Genomic DNA, 23,103 nt, shown 5'->3' with positions numbered 1-23,103 from the left:
TAAGGAGGAAAACAATCCACCCTGAAACATGGGTCCCAGATGCAATGAGATGCAATGGGCTGACCAAAAGAAAATGTCCTTGGAAAAAGCTACACAAATCGTTATTCACCTCTGCATTACAAAGGGGAGAAGTAACGGTACCAACAGTCCCGTTAAATTTTACTTCAACCATGGGCCTCAAGAGCCAGAGATATACATTGCAAATATCCCAGGTGCAAGGCACATGATAAGATAAAATTTAATGAAAATAAACTATCCTGCGGACCCCAGGTTGGTAACCACTGGAATATAGCACTGAAACGATACTTATATACACATTCATTCTATTCTGTTGATGAATACGTATTATCTACAAAATAACTTGTTTATCTATAAATAGCCTAGTCACTGTGTATTCTTAATTTCTCTTGTGTGAGAACTCCATTGGGACTGTTCGTATGTTTGTATTTACATGACATATTCCACGCTTCCACATCCTACACTCATTTCCACCGATTTCGACTAACTTTGAATCAATGTAATCGAATGTCTCGATCGGATTTCGATTGTCTATACCACTGCACATTAGCTCGGAGCTCAAATGCAATTAGTAACACCAACTGTAATTGTTGTAGTAAGATCCGTGGTTCGGTCGTATTCACTGTGTATTTCTCTCACCTTTGGCGCTGTTTATGTCCAGTTACGGAAACTTCAAAATGGCGATGCAGGTGAAGCATATACCGAAAGATGCTCAAGTAATTATGTCTATTATGAAAGATATGGGTATTGAGGAATATGAACCACGTGTCATAAATCAACTTTTGGAATTTACATATCGTAAGTATGAATGGTTGGTATGTGTATTTCCTAGACCGAAGAAATTGTTTAAAGCCAACGTTCTTACATTATATTTTGACAAAAAGAACTTCATAAAGAATATTATCATCTGGCATACAACTCCGTGTAGTCCGTTGAAAGGCAACCGACGTTTAGGAGGGACATTGCCTCCGTCTTAAGGGTCGAAGAATAAGCCGAGCAAGAAACTTGCTTGGACACGACCCTGAAGATAACCACCGCTGTGAGAACCACAAATCTTACAAACGTCATCAAATTAATACTAATAACGAAACATATATTAACCGAAAATGGGTTATGATAATAACAATTGAAGACGTAGGAACAAAATTCCTTGGCCTGCAAAGTGATAATAACTTACCCTATTTTCCGGACCGTAAGAGACAGGTAGGTTATAGAATGCGATATTTGGGGGGGGGGGACTGTTTATTTCATACTTTTGAAACTCAGATTCACAAATGCTTACTGGACAAAACAGCAGTGCAATATGAAGTTCTTACTGGTTAAATGTTACATGTGGCCTAAACTGGTCACTCACTAAAATGGCTGAATTTTTGCAGCCTCGGATTCATTCCATTTTCATCCGTCCGTCCATTAGGTGAAAGTGCATAAGAGTTTGTTCTAGAAGAATGTTATTTTAGACATCTTTCTTTGGTTGAATATTAACAACAGGCAATTTGATGCCTTCTGCACAACACATAATGGCAGTGTAATGTGATTTATTATGTCCAGACGTTTTAATTGTGATCAGTTTAGCACCTATAGTTTTCACAGTCCTCTTCAATGGTACATAGGCATTTAGAGGAACCTTGTCCTTGTTGCTGATCTGCTCAATTAAAAAACATGGGTTTCTTCCTTGCAGCAGTAACAAATATATATATCTATATACAGTGGAACATTGCTTAACGAGCACCTCTCATAACGAGTGATTCGCATAACGAGCAAAACAAATGGTAAAAGAATGACTTACTTAACGAGTGATGAGAGGGTAAGTCCCGGATTGTGCGCTTGCTACATCAGTCTGTGTTTAGCACTCATTCTGCTAGCATCTTAGTGTCGGAAATGAAACATAAAATCATTGAAAAGTGAGAACGAGGTGTGAGCGTGGTTGATCTAGCACGCACATACAATCGGTCTACATCAACGATTTGCACTATCCTCAAGAACAAGGACAAGATTAAGGAGACAGATGCTTCAAAGGGAGTGACAAGAATATCTATGCAACGGTTACATATTCTCGACGATGTTGAAAGGTTGCTCCTCATATGGATAAACAAAAAGCAATTGCAAGGTGACACTATTAACGAGAACATCATTTGTGAGAAGGCAAAAGTGATTTTTGCAGACCTTGTAAAGAAGATGCGAGGATCATCAACGGCCGAAGAAGGAGCATTTAAGGGAAGGGTGGTTCAAGAAGTTTAAGAGAAGAACCGGCATCCACAGTGTTGTAAGGCACGGTGAAGCAGCAAGCTCCGACACAAAGGCAGCAGAGAACTTCATCGGCGACTTCAAGAAGCTCATAGATTCTGAGGGTTACCTGCCGCAACAGGTACAACAATGTATATATAATTTTCTTTGAATAAATGTTATACATAAACTTTTTTGAGTATTTTTTTTTGGCACGGAACGCATTATCGTATTTCACATTAATTTATATGGGAAAAACTATTTCGCTTAACAAGTGTTTCACATTATGAGTAAGATTCTGGACCGAATTATGCTCGTTAAGCGAGGTTCCACTGTATATTCAGTTATTGTATATATGATGTTACTTATGGTTTTGTTTGGTTTGTTGGTTGTGGCTCCTGCTCCTGCCCATCGTATAGGCCTGGCATCCATACAGGAAACGTCTCTTCTATCATTGTATTTTCTCTTGTTGGCAGTGAAACGTGTCCATAGAGCTGTTCCCTAGCAATGGCAGTTGTACAGTTGCCTGTTTACACAGCTCTTACTTGGCAGTGGGTCTGTGTGTCACAATATTATGAAATATTCTAGATTCTTGGCGAAATGCTATGTGGGATGTATGGAATATGAATAAATTCTACTCTGTCTAAGAAGTGATCATATACAGTGATACTGGCTGTCATCACCACACGCGTGTGCTTGACGTTATAATATTAAACCAACTATCGTAGGCCTATTTATGTAGCTGCACATAATGAAGCTGCCAGTAGCTCAGGCCATGTATCTGAGGCTAAAAATGATCCAGCTTTGTGTATTAATTATTAAAACTGTTGTGCTTCGCCACAGGTTATATAACATGTATACTGGATGATGCTAGAGTGTTTGCAAATCATGCTAAGAAGAAAGTGATAGACTTAGAAGATGTAAAATTGGCAGTTCAGATGACTGTAGATCGTGCATTTACAACTCCACCACCCCGTGATGTAAGTACCTAATTACATATATCTGTTATACAGTGCTGTGTTTGTCATTTGTAAATTAACTCTTTTTTTTTGTGCTCTTGTGTTGAATAGATTCTACTAGAGGTTGCCAGAACTAAGAACAACAGCCCACTTCCACTTATCAAACCACATTGTGGACTTCGGTTACCTCCAGACCGTTACTGTCTGTCATCTTGCAATTACAGATTGAAAAATAATAAGAAGGTATGGTGGTATGATCCTGTAATTTATCTTTAATGTAGTGTACTTCCATTCAGCTCCTGCTGTTAATGTTATTTAAGAAAATTGTGTAGTGCCCTTACTGAATGTAGTAGTCACATTAGCAGAATGCCTGGATTCATAAATCAGCACAGAAATTATCTGTAAAGGTTTTCCACGGTTTTCTGCAGTCCCTCCAGGCAAATGTCAGGATGGTATCTGAAATTATTATATGGCCGCAGTTTTCCACATCCCTTCTAGTTCACTATTTTCCAGTGATCCTAACATTTGACATTATATGAGATGAGTTACTGAAACTCTTTTAAAATAATTGGAAAAAAAAAACATTATGAATAGAAAGTTTATCTTGCTGCATTATAAATGAGGTGTAATCTAACTTCCTCTTACAATTCCATCCAGGTCTGATTATATGTAAATGTTGCATTTAATGCTGGTGCTGTACAGGTGGGGGGCACACAGTAGCATAGTGGGCTGAGGCACTATGCTACAAGTTGGAAAGTCACAGGTTCAATGCTGATGAGGTCATTGAATTGTTTAGATTACCTAGCCCTTCCAGCCGCACTATGGCCCTGGGGTTGTCTTGGCATCTAACAGATACGAGTATCAGGAGTCTTCCCGGGAGTAAAAGGGTGGGGGCCGTAATGTAAGGCTGACAACCTCACCACCATCTGTGAGCCGATTGTTTATAAAATGTGGGAGCCTTGGTGTCTCACAACCCTATGGTCCTCTGTGGCCTGTTACAGTGATACCTTTACCTTCTACTGTACAGGTGTCTCATTTATGTAATACGGTATTGGTTTATTTTCTGTTGGATCATCTGTGGTATTTAGGAAATTTTATGAGCTTGAATTTTAATTTGCTCCCTTTGTGAGTATGTATTTATACTTATCTTTGTCTTATCTGTGATTTTAAAGGTTGAATTCATGGTGTCTATGATTGTCCCGTTTTGTAGTTTGACTCTGGTTGCGGCTTTTATTTTATTTGGCTTGTGGTTTTATGGACTTTGTCCATTACATTATGCATGGCCATAGTGTGAGTCTCATGCATGGTGTGTTTTAATTTCTTGTCTTATGGTTTATATTGTGTCAGTTTTATGTATCCTGCTTTATGTTGATTCTGGTGTCTGGACATAAAGCCTAGTTGTAAGTGTTGGGCACAACTGAATAGGCTTTTACCTGTGGACAAAGGTAGAAGCAAATCTACAAATAGGATGATGTCCAAAAAGTCGATTGTTGTGTTAATACACTGTCATCGTGAACTTTTAGATCTTATTTACAGATGTCGTAAAAACTGTATTTGCTATATAAATTTGTACTCTTCATAGCCGCAGACAAAGCAAGTACACCATCATATGATGTCAGGGGGCAATGCAGGCTATATGAATAATGCTGTTACATCACATCTGACACATGGAGCTCTTAGTGCAGCAGGGGTGAAGCTACACAACAAGCAACCACAGTCATTATCTCTTGTAAAGCGACAGGGAACATTGGCAACCGTGGCAAGAACGCAGACCATCACAATACCTAAGCCAGTTATAAAATTTTCATCAGGTAAGATTTCTGCCTATTCTTAACTTATTTGCAAAGTTCGTATTTAGTTTCGTAAAGTAATGCATCTCCTACCAGCAATGTGATTTCCAATTTAGTCTGGCTATTAAATTAGTTTCAGTGTTTCAATACTTTGAAGGATCATAAATACGTGCCTTCAGTGTTCATGTGTAGCAGAACACATGCACACAACATCATAGATTAAAGTCTGCTGTTGCAATACAGACTATGGTTGTGTGCAGGTACATGTTAGGAAGAGGAAGTTAAAAACGTTAAAATTGTACTTTGAACAAGTGGTATTGTCAACTTCTTCACGGTTGTTCACATTTTATCATTTTTTTAGAAGAAAAATGTACACGATATTTGAGAAAACACAGTATTTCTTGTTCTTAAATGTGAGATGCTTACAGGAGCGATGGCTGTTCATATGCAATACCTGTGTAAAAAGTGGTTATGTAAAAGAAATAAGTTGAAAACTCAGGAAGTTATAATTCCAAACAGAAGAAATCATTCATACAGTTAAAAATGAATTAAGACGGACACCATTGTTTCGGGTCAAAATTAGAACCAAGTCAGAATGTTAAGTAAATGCAGACTTTGTAAAGAAGTGCCAGGAATGCGTGTGAAACAGAGGAGTTCTGTCATGTGCTGTTTTATTAAGTATTAAGTTTTATAAATTTATTTATTAAGTTTTATTAGTAATGTGTATTGGCTCTTGGTCTGCTGATTATCCTCTCTCTCTGGTGTGATCTGATGTGAGGAGTATGCGGCTCAGTGATTTTCGGTAAGCTCTCAGATGATAAAATTCTATTAATGTACATGCCTTTATTTAAAACCACTGAATGGCTTGGTCTAGAGATAACATGTTAGATTTATATTGTGGAGGTGCTGGGTTCGAATCTTGGCCAGGACACTAGCTGGACTGATGTTTTCTTTCCCCTCTAGGAAAATATTGGGATATTGGCTTTATTATGCCAAAACCTTTCCAGTTCGTCAGTCAACTCGCCAGCCGGCAATTTATAGTTATGATATCGGAAGCATTATTGAGTGATCTATGGAAATAAATAGTAAATTGTGTACAGTCTTGTTGAGGGTTCCTGTCATCTGGGATGTAATTCCTTGTAAACTTTTAAATCATTATTGACCTATTGGAGGCACCTCCTGCTTTGGTCTTCAGGTTAGGAGATTGAGGGTATGCGATCCTTCAAAATATTGGTACCATTCTACCCGACTGCACTGTGTTGTCACTTCCCAGCAGACATTTATCTTCATAGCTACTGCCGTGAACACCTCATATCTCACATAAAATTTTCTTCCATCAACATTTTCATGTTTGTGTGGGTCGTCTTGTAGCCAAGCTTTCCAGCTCTCTCAGTGTTCCCAAAATGTCCACCCTTACACCACCTCCTCCTCATCATCGTCACTTTTCTGCCATGTTATTCTTTGAGCATGACAGCTTTTCTGACGTATCGTTCCCATTTTGATCTTGTTTCTTCTCTTTGATATTTATGTTTTATTTTCATGTTCAGAAATTTCTTTGTGATTCATTCTTTGTTCTTAAAACATGCCAATACCATCTTATTCTGTCATTTATTAATTTATCTTCTGAAATGATTATCTCTAAGCTCTCCATTTATTATTTCCTTTTTTTGGGGGCTTCCATTTTATGTTTCATGAAATCCTTCCTAAGAATCTACAATTCCATGTGTTAACTGTGAAGTGTTCTCTTTTAAAGTTGAAAACGTTATTATGCAAGGGTGCAAGCATAACACTTGTGAAATACTGAAATACTGTAATATGTCCAGGCAATGGCTCAATAAATACATCTCCTATGTAACGGACGAATAAAATAACCCTACAGTTGGGAGAACTAGAACTCGGTTGTTAGGGTTTCAGTACATGCGGTATAAATTTAACTGTTGGAAGAGATATCCATGGCAGTGAGCCATAAAATGCACAGCAATGGATGAATGCTTTTACTCCACTGTTGGAAGACGTGATTTCTACATGGTTGGCTGAAAGATTGCAAGATTAGACATTCAACCACCTGCCACGGCTAAACTGTAAGAGATGGATCTGGACATCTTTCAAGTGAAATACTGCAACATGTCTAGGCAATGGCTTGGTAAACATCTCGTAGGTAGCAGGCAACTATAGAACAGGGTTATTAGGGTTTCAGTGCACACAGTTGTATCCATACTGTCAACCACATCCAAGTTTTAAATTAAAAGCATGTATTTACTAGTGTTAATCACCTTGTTAGATGATATTTACTTGCACGAACAGTAATTATCCAAGAGGGACATGGACCAATTCTTACTCTCAAGATGACAACTTAGTCCAAATCTTGAATTTGAGAAAGCGGCTCATTACATAGCCTCAAAGAGAAACAGGAAGGACCCATGCCAGTTTGTTTCCTAGAAATTCTACTCAAATTTTGCTCGGAATTCTTTGGGAATACAATCTCTGACAGTCCCAGGACACCATATGTCAAAAGTGGGAAGGCGCAGAACCTGCGCCAAGCGGAGTATTCATCAAACCACTCTCAAAAGTTATGTTAAGTCATTAGAGTCCAAATTCCCTTGAATTTTGGAACTGATTGGAGGAATAGCAAATGAAGTAAACGCTTCTTGTTCAAATTTGACCAATCCTCAAAATTTAAGGAGGTGACTTGTGGGCCGATATGAAACTTATAGTTTTGAGAAGTCATTCTGTTAAGTTAGTTGTATTCCAGCTCACCAGTTGTTCAGATGCAAAATCTGTATCACCATAAATTTGACTGCAAATTCTGTAAAGTGAAATTGTGTAAGTCGTTATAGTAATAGCGAGTGTAAACACCAGCTGACTACTGATTCAGCCTGGAGTAGAATTTAAGGTAGCAGAAATCCATTTGGAAACTTAAGCAAGCTGTTTAAGTAATTCTACAGGCATCAGTGTGAGCCCTACATGAGGAATACGTATAATCTAGATGACTGTGTACCGGTGATTAACAGCGCAGTAAAGTGTCTCTGTGAACAAGTGTTGCTTATGTAGTAGAATGAGTTCTCCTTCCCCGTCTGAGCGAGACCCTGCTAAACGCTCCTGGGGCTGATTCTCATCTCTCTCAACTTGAACTAGCACATCACCACCAGCATCTCCTTATCAGTCCCCCCCCCCTTCTCCACCAAGATTGTAAACGAATTCCAATAAGCTTACTGGTGCCCAACTCGCTACTAATTACCGGGCAACCAGAAGAGGAGGTGGTAAGGATGATGGGTGAGCAGAGTTAAGCAGGCTATAGTCACAACCCAACAACAGTGGACAAAAGAACGGTCACAAAAGAAGTGGAGTCCAACGGTGGGCCTCGAAGACGGTTGAACAGTATATATTTAACTGTTGAAGAGATATCCACAGCAGTGAAGTGTAAAAAGCACAGCAGCGGCCAAATGCAATAACTCTACTGTTGGAAGAGGTGAAAAACACGATAGGTCCAGAGTTTCCAGACATGGATATTGCTCAGTTTAAGGCGTCTGTAACATGTACAGCAACACTAGATAGAGATCAAGTACCTAGTCTGTCAAGCAGTAACAGCTTGATGTATCCTCCGTATCCAACGCATTGACTTCCATTGGGTTGTATAAATGAAAGGTTTGTAGCCCCAAGACTTCCATTTATGCAAAACAAGATTGCAACATCAGATGGGAGGATATGGTATTGTAGGGCAATATTTGTATTTGTGGTAATGTATGCGTTTTCAACAATAATACTAGGAACTAAGGTTCCAAATCACTGTTTTTTTAGTGCTACTTTGAAACTTTATCTGTACAGCTTTTAATCTAACACAGGCCTTGAAGTCTGAAAATTCTGAGTTAACATTCTTTTTATAGAAATCTATATGCAAAGTGTCGCTTGATCATTGAAAACTCTTTTTAACACCATTTTTATATGTAACTTTAAGTGACAGCATGGTGGCATTGCTGTGCGATGCTTGTTGTTCAGATTGGGCAGAGCGGCTGTTGCACATACTGAAGGCAGGCATGTTAAATTTGAGGTGGTTAATGGATTAGATTTACTTACAAGTTTTGTAAAGTATTTTCTTATGCATAAAACAGTACAGACATGAACACGTGAGATTCTGAGGTATGTGCGTAATGAAAATTATGCACCAAGTTCTTTTTTCAATAATGTACAACCTTTGTCCATAAAGTTCTGAGACTGGTTTAATATCTCGGCTTAGGTAAGTGGTGGCACTTCTAGGAAAAGTGTTCTAAATATGGGACATTTTACGACTCTTCTGTGTTATTGACGTTAGTTTGCTTGACCTCCTTTAGGCGGCAGAGTGGCAGAAAACCCATGTCAGTTGTCACTTGTGGATTTGTGCTGTGAGAAGAATGAATGTTGAATTTGAACAGTGAGTCAACATCAAATTTTGTGTGAAACTGGGCAAGACAGCCACAAAGACATTGCAGCTTCTGCGTGATGCCTAAAATGATGAAGCTCTTTCTCGGGCGCAAGTGTTTGAGTGGCAGGGTGTTGGTGGAGGATGACATAAGATCAGGCTGGCCTTCCAGTTCCTGGAACAAAGACAACATGGTTCGCATCAGAGACATGGTATGGGAAGACCTTACTGTTACATTGTGCATGTTAGCTGATGCCCTGAATATCAATAAGTCGACTTGCCACCAACTTCTGTGAGAGGACTTGGGTAAACAGAAACTCAGTGCCAGGCTAGTCCCCCACACACTCACTCAGGATCAAAAGGAGGTGCAAGCTTCAGTTTGTGCTGATTTCTTACATGATGCACAGAATGGCCCCATGTTCGTCAACAGTATCATTGCCAAAGGATGAATCTTGGTGTTTCCAGTACGACCCTCAGACGAAGAGACAAAGAAAGTGAGGCAGAAGTAATCAAAAACAAAGACTACAACTGATATTCGTTTTTTTCGATACCAGGAGTATTGTTCATCACGAATTTGTTCCACAAGGGTAAACTGTCAGCCAAGAACTTTACATCTCCATACTCAGGCATTTGCGTGAGCCACTTTGACATCATCATCCTGACCTGTGTGCATCTGGACAGTGGACTTTGTTGCATGACAGTGCGAGACCACACACAGCTCCAAGTGTCAACAGATTTCTCGCTAAACACAACATTACTGTGCTTCAACATTCCCCGTACTCCCCTGACCTCCCTCCATGTGAATTTTTCTCTTTCCATGACTGAAAAGAATGCTAAAAGGACATGAGAATGTAGAGGCTATCAAGTGGCTGCGAGAATGGAACTGACAGCCATTATGAAAGAGGCATTCAGCAGCTGCTTCCAGGACTTGCCAATGCTGGCAACAGTGTATTGACTGCAGAGGGGACTACTGTGAAGGGGACAGGAACCATTAGTTAATAAGTTGAATTTTATATTTTTTACGGGCTCAGTCTCAGAGCTTCATAGACAAAGGTTGTATAATATATGCTAGTCCTTTGGTTCATGTGGACGCGTGTAAGAAAGTGGCCGTCAAAACTTCTTGTTAGATTTTGGGTTCTCATGGCGGTGATCATGAGGAATTTGGTGGTCTGGGTTGTAACACCATGTAGTTCAGAGAAATCTCAACATGTCAGAAGAACATATCCCCATCTTCAAGGCCATGGGGCTTCCTGCCTGCTTCTTGCTTAGCTTACTCTCCTGCACCCTCAAGATAGAGGCATTATGTGCCTCTGAAATGTTATGCTGTCTGTGAACTACACAGCATTATGACCCAGAAGACCATACTGTTCTCAGAATTCTTTGTTAAACAGTGTTTTAGCATAATTTTCTTGGTTCTTTATTCAAGGAATGATTTTGTACTGTGGTGTCGTAATGTCCATGGCGTGTATGTGCACATACATGTACGTGGGGGTGGATAGTGTTTGGGTCTGCATGTGAGCGCATGTGCATGCACATGTGCATCTGCGTACCTATCCCTTTGTGTCACCCATCCTCCAATATCTTAAGAATAAATTAATATATTTTTGTCACATGTGGATGAACCTGTTGCTATTCGTGATGACATATTCATTCATCTTCATTTCCTGCCATCAGTAATATTAACAGAATGCCACACAAACTGCTAAAGATGGAATGTAATTTAGGGCCATAAAATTTTGTGTGGTGATATATTTCAAAAAGTATACATCTCTTGTTGACATGACTATTTTATACAGTGAAAATATCATGTTATCCATATGAAACATATATTTTGGTTTCTGTTTCATAATAACTAATCAACCTTTGAAGCTAGGCAGTGAAATTTAGTATGGAATTGGTATCAAAACTTCTTATAAAATTAGTATGGAGTGCCTATTGTGTATTATAAAGGTGTGCACATGTAATTGCAGCATGAACCTTGAGATTATATCTGACAAATGTTACATTGTGTGAGTGAATGTTGTTTGAAACTCAATGAAAATAGATCACCAATTTGTATGATTATAAATTTATGATTCCGGCTAGTGTCTGTTTACAGACAGGAATTGAAGGATAGTAGTTTTAATCAGTGATAATTTATATGTTGCAGCAACTCCAGCTTCTAAACCAATTGCAAAACCCAAGATACAAGTGTCTGCACCTACAGGGAATGTTCTTAACACACCCATGAAAGTTGAAGTAAATGATGTCTCTTCCGGACTGAAACGGAAACTAGATGAAGAATACGACATGTTGGAATGAATGCTGACTCCACCAGTGCACATGCCACCTAATGAAACTAAAAAAGTAAGCAAAGTTATTCCTGCGCTCAACTAATTAAGGACATTGAGGTTTATGGAGGAGTGAATGTATAGATACATGTTTTCTTGACCTGGGCACTAGTTTGAGATAAATGGTCAGCTTCACACCCTGCCACTTTACCCCCAGGAATAAACCCCAGGCACCCATTGGATAGGAGACCGGGTGGGCCCCAGGGGTAGTTTGGACAATGTGGAGAAGAGAAAATTCTTGATCCTACCAGGACTCAAACTCCTACCTCTCGGTCATGCAGCCTATAGCCAGTCACTATATGATTGCACCATTGTAGGTCTGCCTGTAGCCTAATATTTGCACCACTTTTAAGTCCAGATCTTTAATATTTATCCATTTTTCTTATTTTATAAAGAAACTTGAGCTTATGACAGGCCTGCACACATTCCAGATGCCAGTTTGCCTTCTAGAATTTACGCGATTTCATTAGGCTACAAGCCGAAAGTCATGGGTTTGATCCTTAGTGAGGTAATTGGATTTTGTTAATTAACCTAATCCTTCCAGCTTTCAGTGTGGCTCTGGGGTTGACTCACCTTCTAACAGAAATGAGTACCAGGAATCTTCCTGGGGCTAAAGGCGGCCAGCGTGTAAGCTTGACAGCCTTACCACCATCTGTGAACCGATTGTCTAGAAAATGTGGGACCATCGACGTCCCAGAAGATAGTACTCTTTATGTTTCCCTAAAGTCATCTTTAGAATTAACATTTGTAGCTGCTGCATTTAATTCATGTTACCTCTCTTTTATAGTGGCAGCGTGCTCACCATTGAACCCAAGGTTTGCACGTTCAAACCCAGGCAAGGTCAATAAAAATCCATGGCACAACTTCCTCAAGTAGGACATGTACAAGAACGTTTCACTCATGATAACAGATGAGGGAAGGTACAGAGCTCCCTGCTGTGCTCCTAGATGCAACTAGGGTTGCACAACTATGGAAACCTCTGGTGGACAAGAGTTGGAAAAACTTGAAAATATCACCCGACCCAGATGAAGTATGCTGGATAACTGGATTAGGGAACATACACAAATGGTGTCAGAATAGAAAGTGAGTTGCAAATACATGATCCAGTTGGGGCTGAAGGCACAAATAACGTAATAGTCAAGGTGTGGCATCAGAAATTAACCAACCAGCCAGCAAATCACTATTTGGTATTTCTAACTAATTGACTGTTGTATGTGAAATTGGGGTTTATTATTATTGTCTGGGGTAAATTGTCATGAATTATTTAAGTATTAAGCACTGAATTACATGAAATAAATTAATAAGTTGTGTGTAATCAAATTAAGCAAATCAAGACAGGTTTTAATAATAGCTTTTATGAATGTACTGGGAATGGAAATGACAGGAACTTGTCTACTAATCCTAAAAATTTTAACTGTAATCCCTAAACTGATTTTTCTTTTCATGTATAAATAATACAGGATGATCCAAAAGTTCTGGTCCATTTTACAGAATGACTTCGCCAAAGTTAATAAATGTTATTGGTGTCAGTGTTGTGTAACATATTCAGTACAGCTCAACTTGGCCCCCTTCCATTTCAAGACATTGTGAACCGCCCCTGCTCCTTCATCTTTCAATTTACTTATTCGAGCTGTGAAGTTGGGAGAAGCAGCCCATCGTCACTGGCTCTATTGCTGTGTTTACAAGCTCCCCAAGATATTCGTGGGGTATCCAAGCAATACAGAGAAGCTACAGTGATATGTCAGCCTTTCAGATAACAATAACAAAATTTAATGAAGAGCAAAACAGACTTACACAGAATATACAAAAAAATGCATAATCAAGGCACAAACGGGGCACAGCAACCCAAATCAATGATTGGGCAGCAGTCACTTGTCGCCAACAGTCGCAACAGAGAATAAGCTAACCTGCCCCAGTTTCACTAACCTTATTTAGGCATCAGACAGGTTACTCCAAAAAACAAATAATAATAATAATAATAATAATAATAATAATAATAAAAGATAAATGAACATGCACATTGCAACTTGAAGATGATATGCTCGTTTCTTAACTTTAAAATGCAAAACTCTCCAGACCCTTGTCCATAGTATGTCAAGTTGGTTATTCAAACGGCCAATTGATGCATGTGGGTTTTGCTGAATATGTCATGTGTTGTCCTCAGAAATCTGCAGTCTCCCTGAATGGAGCACACTTCTGTTATCACGAAATTGTTAACTAGAAGTCAGATTTTGATACTAGTAGGAGCTGGTTTTCTGAATTTTCTTCAGAACCTTGTTGCACCTGTTAGTAGCTTAATCCATGCAGTCGTGCTGAAACAATTGCTACCCCCTATTCAGAATTGAGGATATTTCTTGATTAGTCAGAGATAAACAGAAAAGATTGATGAATTAATGAAAATGGATCGAGACTTTTGGATTGTACTGTATATAGAAGGCCTCTAAGCACTTCAAGTTTATGGAAAAAAAAAAATCTTTTATAATGTTTCCTGACTTTGTAGAGCAGAGGAAATGCCAGTACATGTTACATAGTGCCAGGTACAGCAGCTTGTATAATGGTCAGAATTTTTGGCTCGTGGCTCTCATAGAGTTAACATAGATGAAGAAGTTGTGGAAAGAACTTACAACATCTCCTTTTTTCAAATGCTTTGGTCTGTATTGTTAAGGCTAATGAGCACTGTAAGTTAATAAGTGTACAGTTTGTGAGATACGATCTCTGAATTTCATATCATCACTGTGTTTGTAATTTTTAATATATTAAGAAGGTTTTGTGCAAATTTTGTGGGTATGTTTTTATGATATACCTTCATACTATATTTCACAAATTTAGCTCCAGTGGTTCATTAGTAGTTCCTTAGGCCACCATGCTATTGTTTTGTATTCTGGGGGTATGAAAGATTGCGCCCTAACAAAAGATGCACATCTTTCAAAGGTCTGTGACCTTGTTGGATTTGAGATTCCCACATCAGTGACTCTGAAGAGCACTGTCTTCTGGTACGTGATGCCCTGGAGTCTGGTAGACATTTCTCAGTGTTTTTGAGATACATAATTCCTCTATCTTAAGAGCAAAGAGTAAGTAAGCCAAACAAGTAATAAGCAGGCAGACCTCTGATGATATGTACGTGAATAGGGCTTGGGATACTATTAAGAGTGTGTGTCAGAATTTCAGTCACAGGGAGTATTGTTTATTATGAACTGAAGCAGCCTAAGCCATGTATTGCCAAATGATGTTGCCCGCGTCTGTGACATCCTTTAAGTCATACGTGTCCCCTGGTTAGTGCAAAATGAGCAACAAATCTGGCAAAGCTTCCCAAAAGAAAAGTGCAAACTTCTTAAAGATGCAACAAAGCAAGAACTTGAGTGCTCTCTGTTGGGAAGCAAGAAGCAAAATGGGTTAAATGATCCCAAATTCAGCCATTGGAAACCAACCAACTGTTAGATAAATAGAAGCAAGCTAAATTGCAGTTGTTAACAGGATCCAATCCAAGTGACTGGTGGTAATCTGAACTGTGTAAAACACAAAGCCAGTAGACACTTTAGGACTAGAAAGAGGGAATATCTGATTGACAGAATTAACAAGCTTCAAGGGAACAATAAAAACAAGATTATTATAAATGTGTTTAGGTGCAAAAACCCTAGAGCCAACATGGTAAATGATTTACTTGCAGATTCCCAAAACATTTCGAATAGATGGAAGAATTACTTCTATCAGCTCTTGAATGTACATGTCATTCACAATGTAAGACTGAAATACATGGAGCCGAGCCATCAGTACATGAGTCTAGTCATTTTAAGGTTGAAGAGTTCTGTAAGGAACTTTGAAATGTACAAATCAACGGGTATTGATCAAGTAAGAACAAAGCATCCTTTAAACAATTTGTGTAGCAATCTCAGTTCACATGTTGGCCTTGTTAATCACAGGAAACATCCTGAACACCTTAAGTGCCCTAGGATTCATACTGTTATCATTCACATGTATTTGCTCCTGTAGATGCTGTGTTGGAATGGACAGAATAGTAAGTCTTTCCCTTAGTGCTGACTCAGATGTTAATAAGTTTCCCTTGCTGTGAATCTCCAGGTTTCATGTGCATTGTAGATCTCTTGCCCTTTATCCGGAATTATTTTGGTTGAGTTATCAAAACAGATATCTGCCGCCTTGTGTTCAACAGAAGCCATTTCCCTGCACACTTTCAGAAAACAAAGACCATGACTGACTAACCAACTGACAAGCTAACTAACTAACTAACTAAGTAACTAACTCCATGGAGCTGAGCCCTTCATGAGAACCCACCAGTTGTGCAGTTACTCAACAATTTCCCAACATTTATTTTATAGAACATGAAGGTTCATTACTATGATCACAAGTCCCTATCCTGAGCTGGATAAATCTACTCCATACCACCCCGTCCCATCTTTCTAAGATCCATTTTAATATTATCCACCAACCTACATCTCGGTCTTCCTAGTGGTCTCTTTTCTTCTGGCTTTCGAACCAGTATCCTATACACATTCCTTATTCCCCATTCATGCTACATGCTGTGCTCGCCTCATCCTCTGTGTCTTGATCATTTTATGTGGTGAAGTATACAAGTTATGAAGCTCCTCATTATGAATTTTTCTCCACCCTCCCACCACTTCATCCATCTTCATTCCAAATGTTCTCCTCAGCACCCTTTTCTAAAACACTGTGTTCCTCACTTAATGTCAGAGACCAAGTTTCACACCCATATCATTGTTTGAATCTTCTGAACAGTGCAGAACAGTATCCATGTGCTGGTCTAACTCTTTGTCAACCCCACAACTAGGTACATTCCAGGTGACTCATTTTATACATCACCAGTCCTTGCTTGGTGTAAGTTTTCCTGATTGTCTATTGCTTTAGGTACATCATTGTCAGCATAAAATTTAAGCAACCATTCCTTGAGATTGTATGTGGTAGTTGTAACTTTCTCTAAAATCCTCATTTTATTATTTCACAGAATCACTTTTCTCCAGTTTAATAAGTAATATCACCTTCTTTAGACTTCACCATACCACTAGCCACTGACTTCCTATTGGCCTTTTGGACATGTCTTTGATAAAATAGAACTGGGGAAGTAGCAACAGTCCTGGACAAATAATTGTGCACTTGGAAGGGTATGCTTGAACTGGGCTGGGATGTGCCATTCAATAAAAGCAGTGTGGCTGTCCTATTTAGGGGACCATCAGCTGATTTCTTTTGTATGGTCAGGGTTCTGTGAAATTCATCACTTTCATCTCTAAGTTGGATATTTGCTTCTGAGACGCTCAGCAGTTGGCTTGGTTCAAGCTGAAGCCAGCTGCACATCAGTAAATTAGTCAAGTTGATGCATAACAGGAGACAGGGTTCTTTAGAAAGGAAGTCATAATTTTTGCAGGGTTGTTTTCGACCCATGCTACCCACAATTCCAGTTTGACCATCGCACAGTAGGTGACAAGAGTTCACCCCTAAACTCTGGCCGCTTGAGAATTTATTTTTCTAATTGGAGGAGAGAGATTAAGCAGCCTCCCAGCTTGCATAGTCCAGCCAATCAAAATCTGAAGTGGGACATCCTTTGCCTCAGTTTTTGGTAATCAGGGCAGGTGTCTACCCTTCAGAGATTGCTTGGCCGGAGTACTGCAAAATTTACACTCATTGGGGCTACACGTGCTGAGGTACCTCTGGTTACCCGTTAGTTTACTTGCCTGTGGTTCCTCTCGAACTAGTGTGTCTTAGGAATCAGTAACAGAGCCCAAACCCAGTAATCAATTGAGTTGATCACTACGGTGCATTTATCACTTGAATTCAATTCAAATAAAGACTTGAAACTGCTAATTGCTGTTTTGAGTGTTGACCGTCCTACACCCAACACCTGCTTAATCACCCAAGTCATGGCCAGTCAACATGACCTGAAAGAAGTCGGATTTCTCTACTGGAGCTAGTAATACAAAGAGAATGGCTACAGGGTAAAAGCGGTGCCGAAACGTGATGGCCGATATCGTGACAAGGGTGACTAGAGGCAGTGAGGGGTCAGTTGAAACCAATCAATGGTTAAGTGCCAGCACGAACGTGTGAAGGAAGGGCAGCGGATCTACCTACGATGCCACCGCAGCGACGGCGACCACCACCGCAGGTGTCAAGGACGACACACTGAATGGGCCCAGGGGAGTTACGGACGGAGCCACGACCTAGCTTCCCTAGCATGGATTGCCGCCTGACACAACAACATTTATCTGCACATCACCAAGGTTAGTCAAGTGACACACATGACCAGCTGAACACTTCGGAACTGATTATAGAAGTGGAAGGGGTTGATAGTGAGAACACATCGGGGCTATTTTCTGCAGACTTGTCATGTGACCAGGGCGACCGTATTGAAATAGTGGGGTCAGCTATAGCAGTAGAAGATCCGGATGAATTATGAGACCAGGTTAGGGACACGGGGAAGCCACCAACGTGGACCAGAGATCCGAGGACCACCTGAGCACAATGGAAGTTACGATACAAGGCCAGAGTGAAAATAGTGCAGTTGACCCTCCTGCTACCCCGAGTTATTTACAAGACTTATTCGCCAGCATGATTGCGTCGATGAAGGCTGGGAATGTAGAACTGGCCAGTAGGATAGAGAATAGTAACATGGAGCTGCAGCGTAGCATAGAACAGAAAATAAAGGAGAGTAACGAACCGCTGCAAGGTAGTTTAGAGCAGAAAATGAAAGGAAGCAATGATCAGATGAGAGAGGCGACCTGGAGGGAGAACGAGAAACTGGTAGAGCAGTTTTGACCAGAAACTCAGCCAAGAATTTTCAGGGAGACTTCAGGCAGAAACTTCCAAATTGTCCCGCCAGCTTAGGAAACTGCAGTTTCATACGGGAAAGGAGTTGACAATGGTGCAGAAGAGGCTTCAGGGGATCATCTCTGAGTTCGATGCCCGGCTAGAACAGCAATCCCGGAGCAACCACGAGGTGAATGCTGAACTCTCCAGCAAAATTGTAGAAGTCAGGTCAGAGGCAGACTCGATTATCGCTCAGGTAATTCACCTGGCTGATGATATAGAAATAGTAAAGGGCGCCCTCGTGAAACGTACAGAGGAGTTAGAAAAATGGCAGGGGGGAGCATCGCACAGCTGAACAAGGAAGTATAACCTGAAAAATCGTGAACGAACGCAGGTTCAAACTATTACGTTCCGCGATAGACAAGTTGAAAGACAAGCTTGCCGGAGGGACTCCCATGACTTGTGGTACGGAAGTAACACGCTGTTCATGGCTCTTGCACTCCTTCATCCTCTGCTAACCTAGATAATATTGCTAAAATAGGAAATATGTCTGGCAATTTTAATTTTAATTCCTGTACTCTTGTGTGTGAATGCTTCTGAGCCTCTATGTCATCACTCAGCGAACAGTTGAGTTGCCCTGACTTCCCGTTGCCTCAGTTTTTTGATAACTCGGAGGTTAACCCGATCTTTCATCCTAATCATTTGGACGAATTCATAAGACTTAGGTGTGTGTTTAAACCCCTCCAATTAGCTCTAGCCTTTACATCTATAGTGGGAGCTGTGTGACGTCGGCTCATGTCCATGGTCTGTGTGCGCACTTCTCCCCTCTACTGTTTTCCCCCTCTCTCCTTCCTTGCTGAGCCGGCTTAGCGGCCTACGCAGTGGAGATAAGGGGGCTTGGCTTCCCAACCATTGAAGGGGTAGGTTGTTTTCTTTTCAGACCTCTGGTCGAGGCCATCCTCGACTATCCAAATTTATTTTTCTACATGGTATTGAAATTTAGAAAAGCGAACTCCGCAGTGATCTTGTAACAGGTATTTACATCATGCTTTGTATTCTTTTCTTTATCTATATATATTATATTTATTCTTTGTTGTTATTTGACTTGGTTATTTGTTTTGGGGGTATTTCCGCCTTGCTTATTTCTTTGTCCCCCTCTGCTCGTCTTATCCTGTTCTCACGAGAACCTATATAGACCAGAATGATCCCGCGCTTCAGCTGTAGGCAAAGTTGTTCCTAGTTACGCCTAGGAACAACTTTACTTTTATAACAGGTCTATCGTTCTCTATATGATATCCTTTTAACTCCCTAATAGTAACATGGCGTGCGGAAGAATGTCTGTTTAGACATCGATACAAACCTTATTTAGTCTCTTCAGCACGCAGTAAGTTTTATGAACGGAATACAATATAGGAGTCATATCTGATTGTAGCAACTTACATGGAAGCAGTCATAGACCATTAAATTAGGGTTTTCATAAAGCATATGTGAAAAAAAAACAATTTATGACGGGTATTTAGTGCATGGGAAACTGAACCATCAGGTTTTTGTGGCATATGCTGACTCCTGTACATAAAGATTATGAAGTCCGTATTAAGTTGCATACAGAACAGCCTCACTTGACACGAGCAGCTCGTAGCAGATTGGTATGCGATGTACTCTTACACTGCTTCAGGCATACCTGAGATTTAACGTCGTAAAATAAATTCAAGGGTGACCACAGTAGCGCGCAACCTCGGGGATTATGATCAGTTTAAGGCAGCTTTTGCCGGTACCTTTTGGTTCAAGTCCAAACAAAGCCTCGTCCCATGCAGTTTGTACCAAGACAAATTTAGTTCCAGGTCCTGTTTATCGCTGTCCAGCTATTTCCTAAAGTACGCAGCCAAGGCCCACTGATGTGGATGTTATTGAGGTAATTAGACACCACTTCCCAGTAATGGGCCAGAGGGCTATGATAGGCAGCCAACTGAGCACGTTAGGGAAGGATCTGGATCTGTTGAAAAGAGTAGAAATTAAGGAAGGGGACGGACGGGTCATACCGAGGTTCGAACCCTGTAACCCATCATCCGTATCCGACTTCCAGAGGGGATCAGTTTAGCCGTGGAGGATATTGGGTTCATGTTTAATCTATTTACTAATTAGATGATACTTGGTACTTTATATTCGTGTGGATGGCAGGATTCGTTAGTTGTTAGCATATCTGTTTGAGTGGGCATTTGTATATTGTAAATTCGATCTCTTTATACTGCGGTATATTGAGAGGTCGAGAAAGTTGATGGAGTTGTGTAATTTTTTTCTGTAGCAAATTTTATGGTGGGTTGTTCTTCGGCACCGCAGTCAAGAATAGCGAAATCAACAAATCAATAAACCGACGAAACCATAAGTAACATGAAATATGCAGGGACAGAATACAAATGAGTATGTACCTTAAAACAAAACTCTCATATAGCACATCATATATTACAAACCAAACACATGCATGACAACAGCACAATAAACCATATAACCTAGAACAATCTGAGGCATTTACACAGATGAAAAACTAAAAACATTACAACAGTGCAGCAGTTTCCTTTATCACAACTACTTATACATCTTGTGATGGCCAGTTAGGCCGAAACATGTAGTTATATACAATAAATAAGAAAACAAGGGTGGATATAAACCGACGTTGTACGGCAAGAAGTGGAACACAAAGCCAGATCTACATTTATAGAACTTTTGGAGCTGATATAAATCAATTAAAATTATTGTTATTTCTTGGGTGTCAGTCTGTCTGCTTCCGGGAAGTCCTTCTGCGCATTTGTTGTGGCCCTCGTTTGTTCCTGGTTGGTCTCCCTCTAGGATTGATGTATAACTATTCAGGTAAATTTTCATTGTCTACCAACTGAGACGCGAATTCTATTACATCAGAAAAGAAGAATCTGTAGACGCAATAAGGGCAGGTCCATCCAAGCAAATGCGTAGTATTCAGAGGAGGCCACAGGCATGTAAAATGACAGGTAAAATTACATACATCACAAAGAAGCATGCGATCTTCATGATCGCACTCGCCACACACACGACAAAATAAGAGTTCTTGACTTGTTGATTCAGAAGGGATCTCTGTGATAATTTCTCCACCTGGATGGGGTCGAACATTAATGACTGAAAACGGCTGTCGATCAACTGGACAAGTACTGGCATATTTTCCCCAATTCTTGATACAGTCCGCACAGAAAATATGGTCGCAAGTGTCTGGAGTCCCAACTTCCTGTGTGGTAAATTGTTGCAAGCAAATGGGACAAGCTGGACAGTTCTCTGACTCTTTATCCTTACGGCATTGTGACGTGTGAGCTGCAGCGCCAGATGATGTTGATGGCATCGGTTCCGCTCCAATATTACCAGACTCGGTTGTGGGAGCAGCAGTGGAGTGACGAGAGAAAATCCTAACTTCCTCCGATACCCCTTCTCCTTCTGTCTCAGGACAACTCACCCTAACAATATTCCTATTTCTTTCAGTCCTAGAATATCTCATTGATGTATGTCCAGTGACTTCTCCTTCATCGTCGCAAACAGGCTCATCGTCATGGTAACTCTTGTTGTTCTTAGCCACAATTCCCTGCACTTCAGCATATACTATCAGAGGGCAATCAGAGTCACTGCTTTCGTTCTCAGAGTCCCCACTATTCGACCTGCTGCTCTTTCTGCATGGTTTAATAGGGCTTTCATCACTGTCATTGCAGCTGTCAGATTCTTCTGTTCGACAACATGGAGTCTTCCTTGTTTCAGTCAATGCGGGTAACTGTGGAGGGCAATCAGTATCACTGCTCCTCTCAGAACCACTATGACTCCTTTTTCTCCTCTTTTTGCATGGTTCAATAGGTGTGTCATCAATGTCACTGCAGTTGTCAGTGTCTTCTATTCGACGAACCGGTGTCTTCACCTTTGCAGTCACCGCTGGTAAATGAGGACAATCAGCATCTCTGCTGTTCTCAGAAGCAATATCACCCCATTTTCTGCGTTTCCTGCTTGGACTGTCATTGTCTTCTTTTCGAAGAACCGGTGTCTTCACCTTTGCAGTCACCGCTGGTAAATGAGGACAATTAGCACCTCTGCTGTTCTCAGAAGCAATATCACCCATTTTTCTGCGTTTCCTGCTTGATTGAGCACGGCTTTCATAACTGTCATTGTCTTCTTTTCGTCGAGGCGAGTTTTTCCGCCTTTTAGTCATTCTTTTTCGCACGATATTTCCTCTTTGTTTAACCTAGTGCAATAAAATATTGTAGCTTATTTGTGTATGTCACGCTACAAATAACTTTACGCCGTATTAGATATAGATAGAATCACACACTTTACAATCGTTGTCACTCGCAGTATTTCAATGACTGCTTACACTATATCTCGATGAAGTGCTAGACTGCCTTTCTCGGCGATTAATTCCAGACTGACTGCTTCTCGTCGAAGCTGGCCTATTTATACCCTCGGCCGCTGCTATGGAAATGAACCCTCTGTTATAACTATGGAAACGTTGTGTGGGAACTGACCACATTCAAGCAAGTGTAACAATGCTAGCGTCATTGCTTAGCAACAACGAGTAAACAACAGTTGCTAGGCAAAAGCGAGTAAACAGCGGT

At 40.3% G+C, this 23,103-nt stretch overlaps 2 protein-coding genes across 2 annotated transcripts; one reads left to right on the top strand and one right to left on the bottom strand.

Annotated features, from left to right (window-relative positions):
• The first annotated feature begins 688 nt into the window (after positions 1-688).
• Positions 689-14,785, top strand: LOC111874570 (transcription initiation factor TFIID subunit 9). Its single transcript, XM_023870178.2, has 6 exons — positions 689-816; positions 3,085-3,221; positions 3,312-3,443; positions 4,783-5,011; positions 11,536-11,732; positions 12,504-14,785. Exons 1-5 carry the CDS (start codon positions 696-698, stop codon positions 11,685-11,687), a joined length of 771 nt encoding a protein of 256 aa, XP_023725946.1. The 5' UTR covers positions 689-695; the 3' UTR covers positions 11,688-11,732; positions 12,504-14,785.
• Positions 14,786-21,240: 6,455 nt separating this feature from the next.
• On the bottom strand, positions 21,241-22,700 carry LOC111874572. Its single transcript, XM_023870180.1, has 2 exons — positions 21,504-22,700; positions 21,241-21,327 (listed from the first exon to the last, which is right to left on the bottom strand). The coding sequence occupies exons 1-2, from the start codon at positions 22,698-22,700 to the stop codon at positions 21,241-21,243; spliced, it is 1,284 nt and encodes a 427-aa protein (XP_023725948.1).
• Positions 22,701-23,103: the final 403 nt, after the last annotated feature.

Source organism: Cryptotermes secundus, unplaced genomic scaffold (genome assembly GCF_002891405.2).
Source record: "Cryptotermes secundus unplaced genomic scaffold, Csec_1.0 scaffold1009, whole genome shotgun sequence".
NCBI lineage: Eukaryota > Metazoa > Arthropoda > Insecta > Blattodea > Kalotermitidae > Cryptotermes > Cryptotermes secundus.
Note: the sequence above shows the minus strand (reverse complement) of the source record. Positions and strands in the feature narration are given on the sequence as shown.

Coding starts and splice junctions, on each gene's coding strand:
- LOC111874572 (XM_023870180.1), bottom strand. CDS start 22,700: ATGACTAAAAGGCGGAAAAACTCGCCTCGACGAAAAGAAGACAATGAC. Junction 21,328..21,503: donor ATCGCATGCTTCTTTGTGAT/GTATGTAATTTT, acceptor CATCAATCCTAG/AGGGAGACCAACCAGGAACA.
- LOC111874570 (XM_023870178.2), top strand. CDS start 696: ATGGCGATGCAGGTGAAGCATATACCGAAAGATGCTCAAGTAATTATG. Junction 3,222..3,311: donor CAACTCCACCACCCCGTGAT/GTAAGTACCTAA, acceptor TGTGTTGAATAG/ATTCTACTAGAGGTTGCCAG. Junction 3,444..4,782: donor GATTGAAAAATAATAAGAAG/GTATGGTGGTAT, acceptor TACTCTTCATAG/CCGCAGACAAAGCAAGTACA.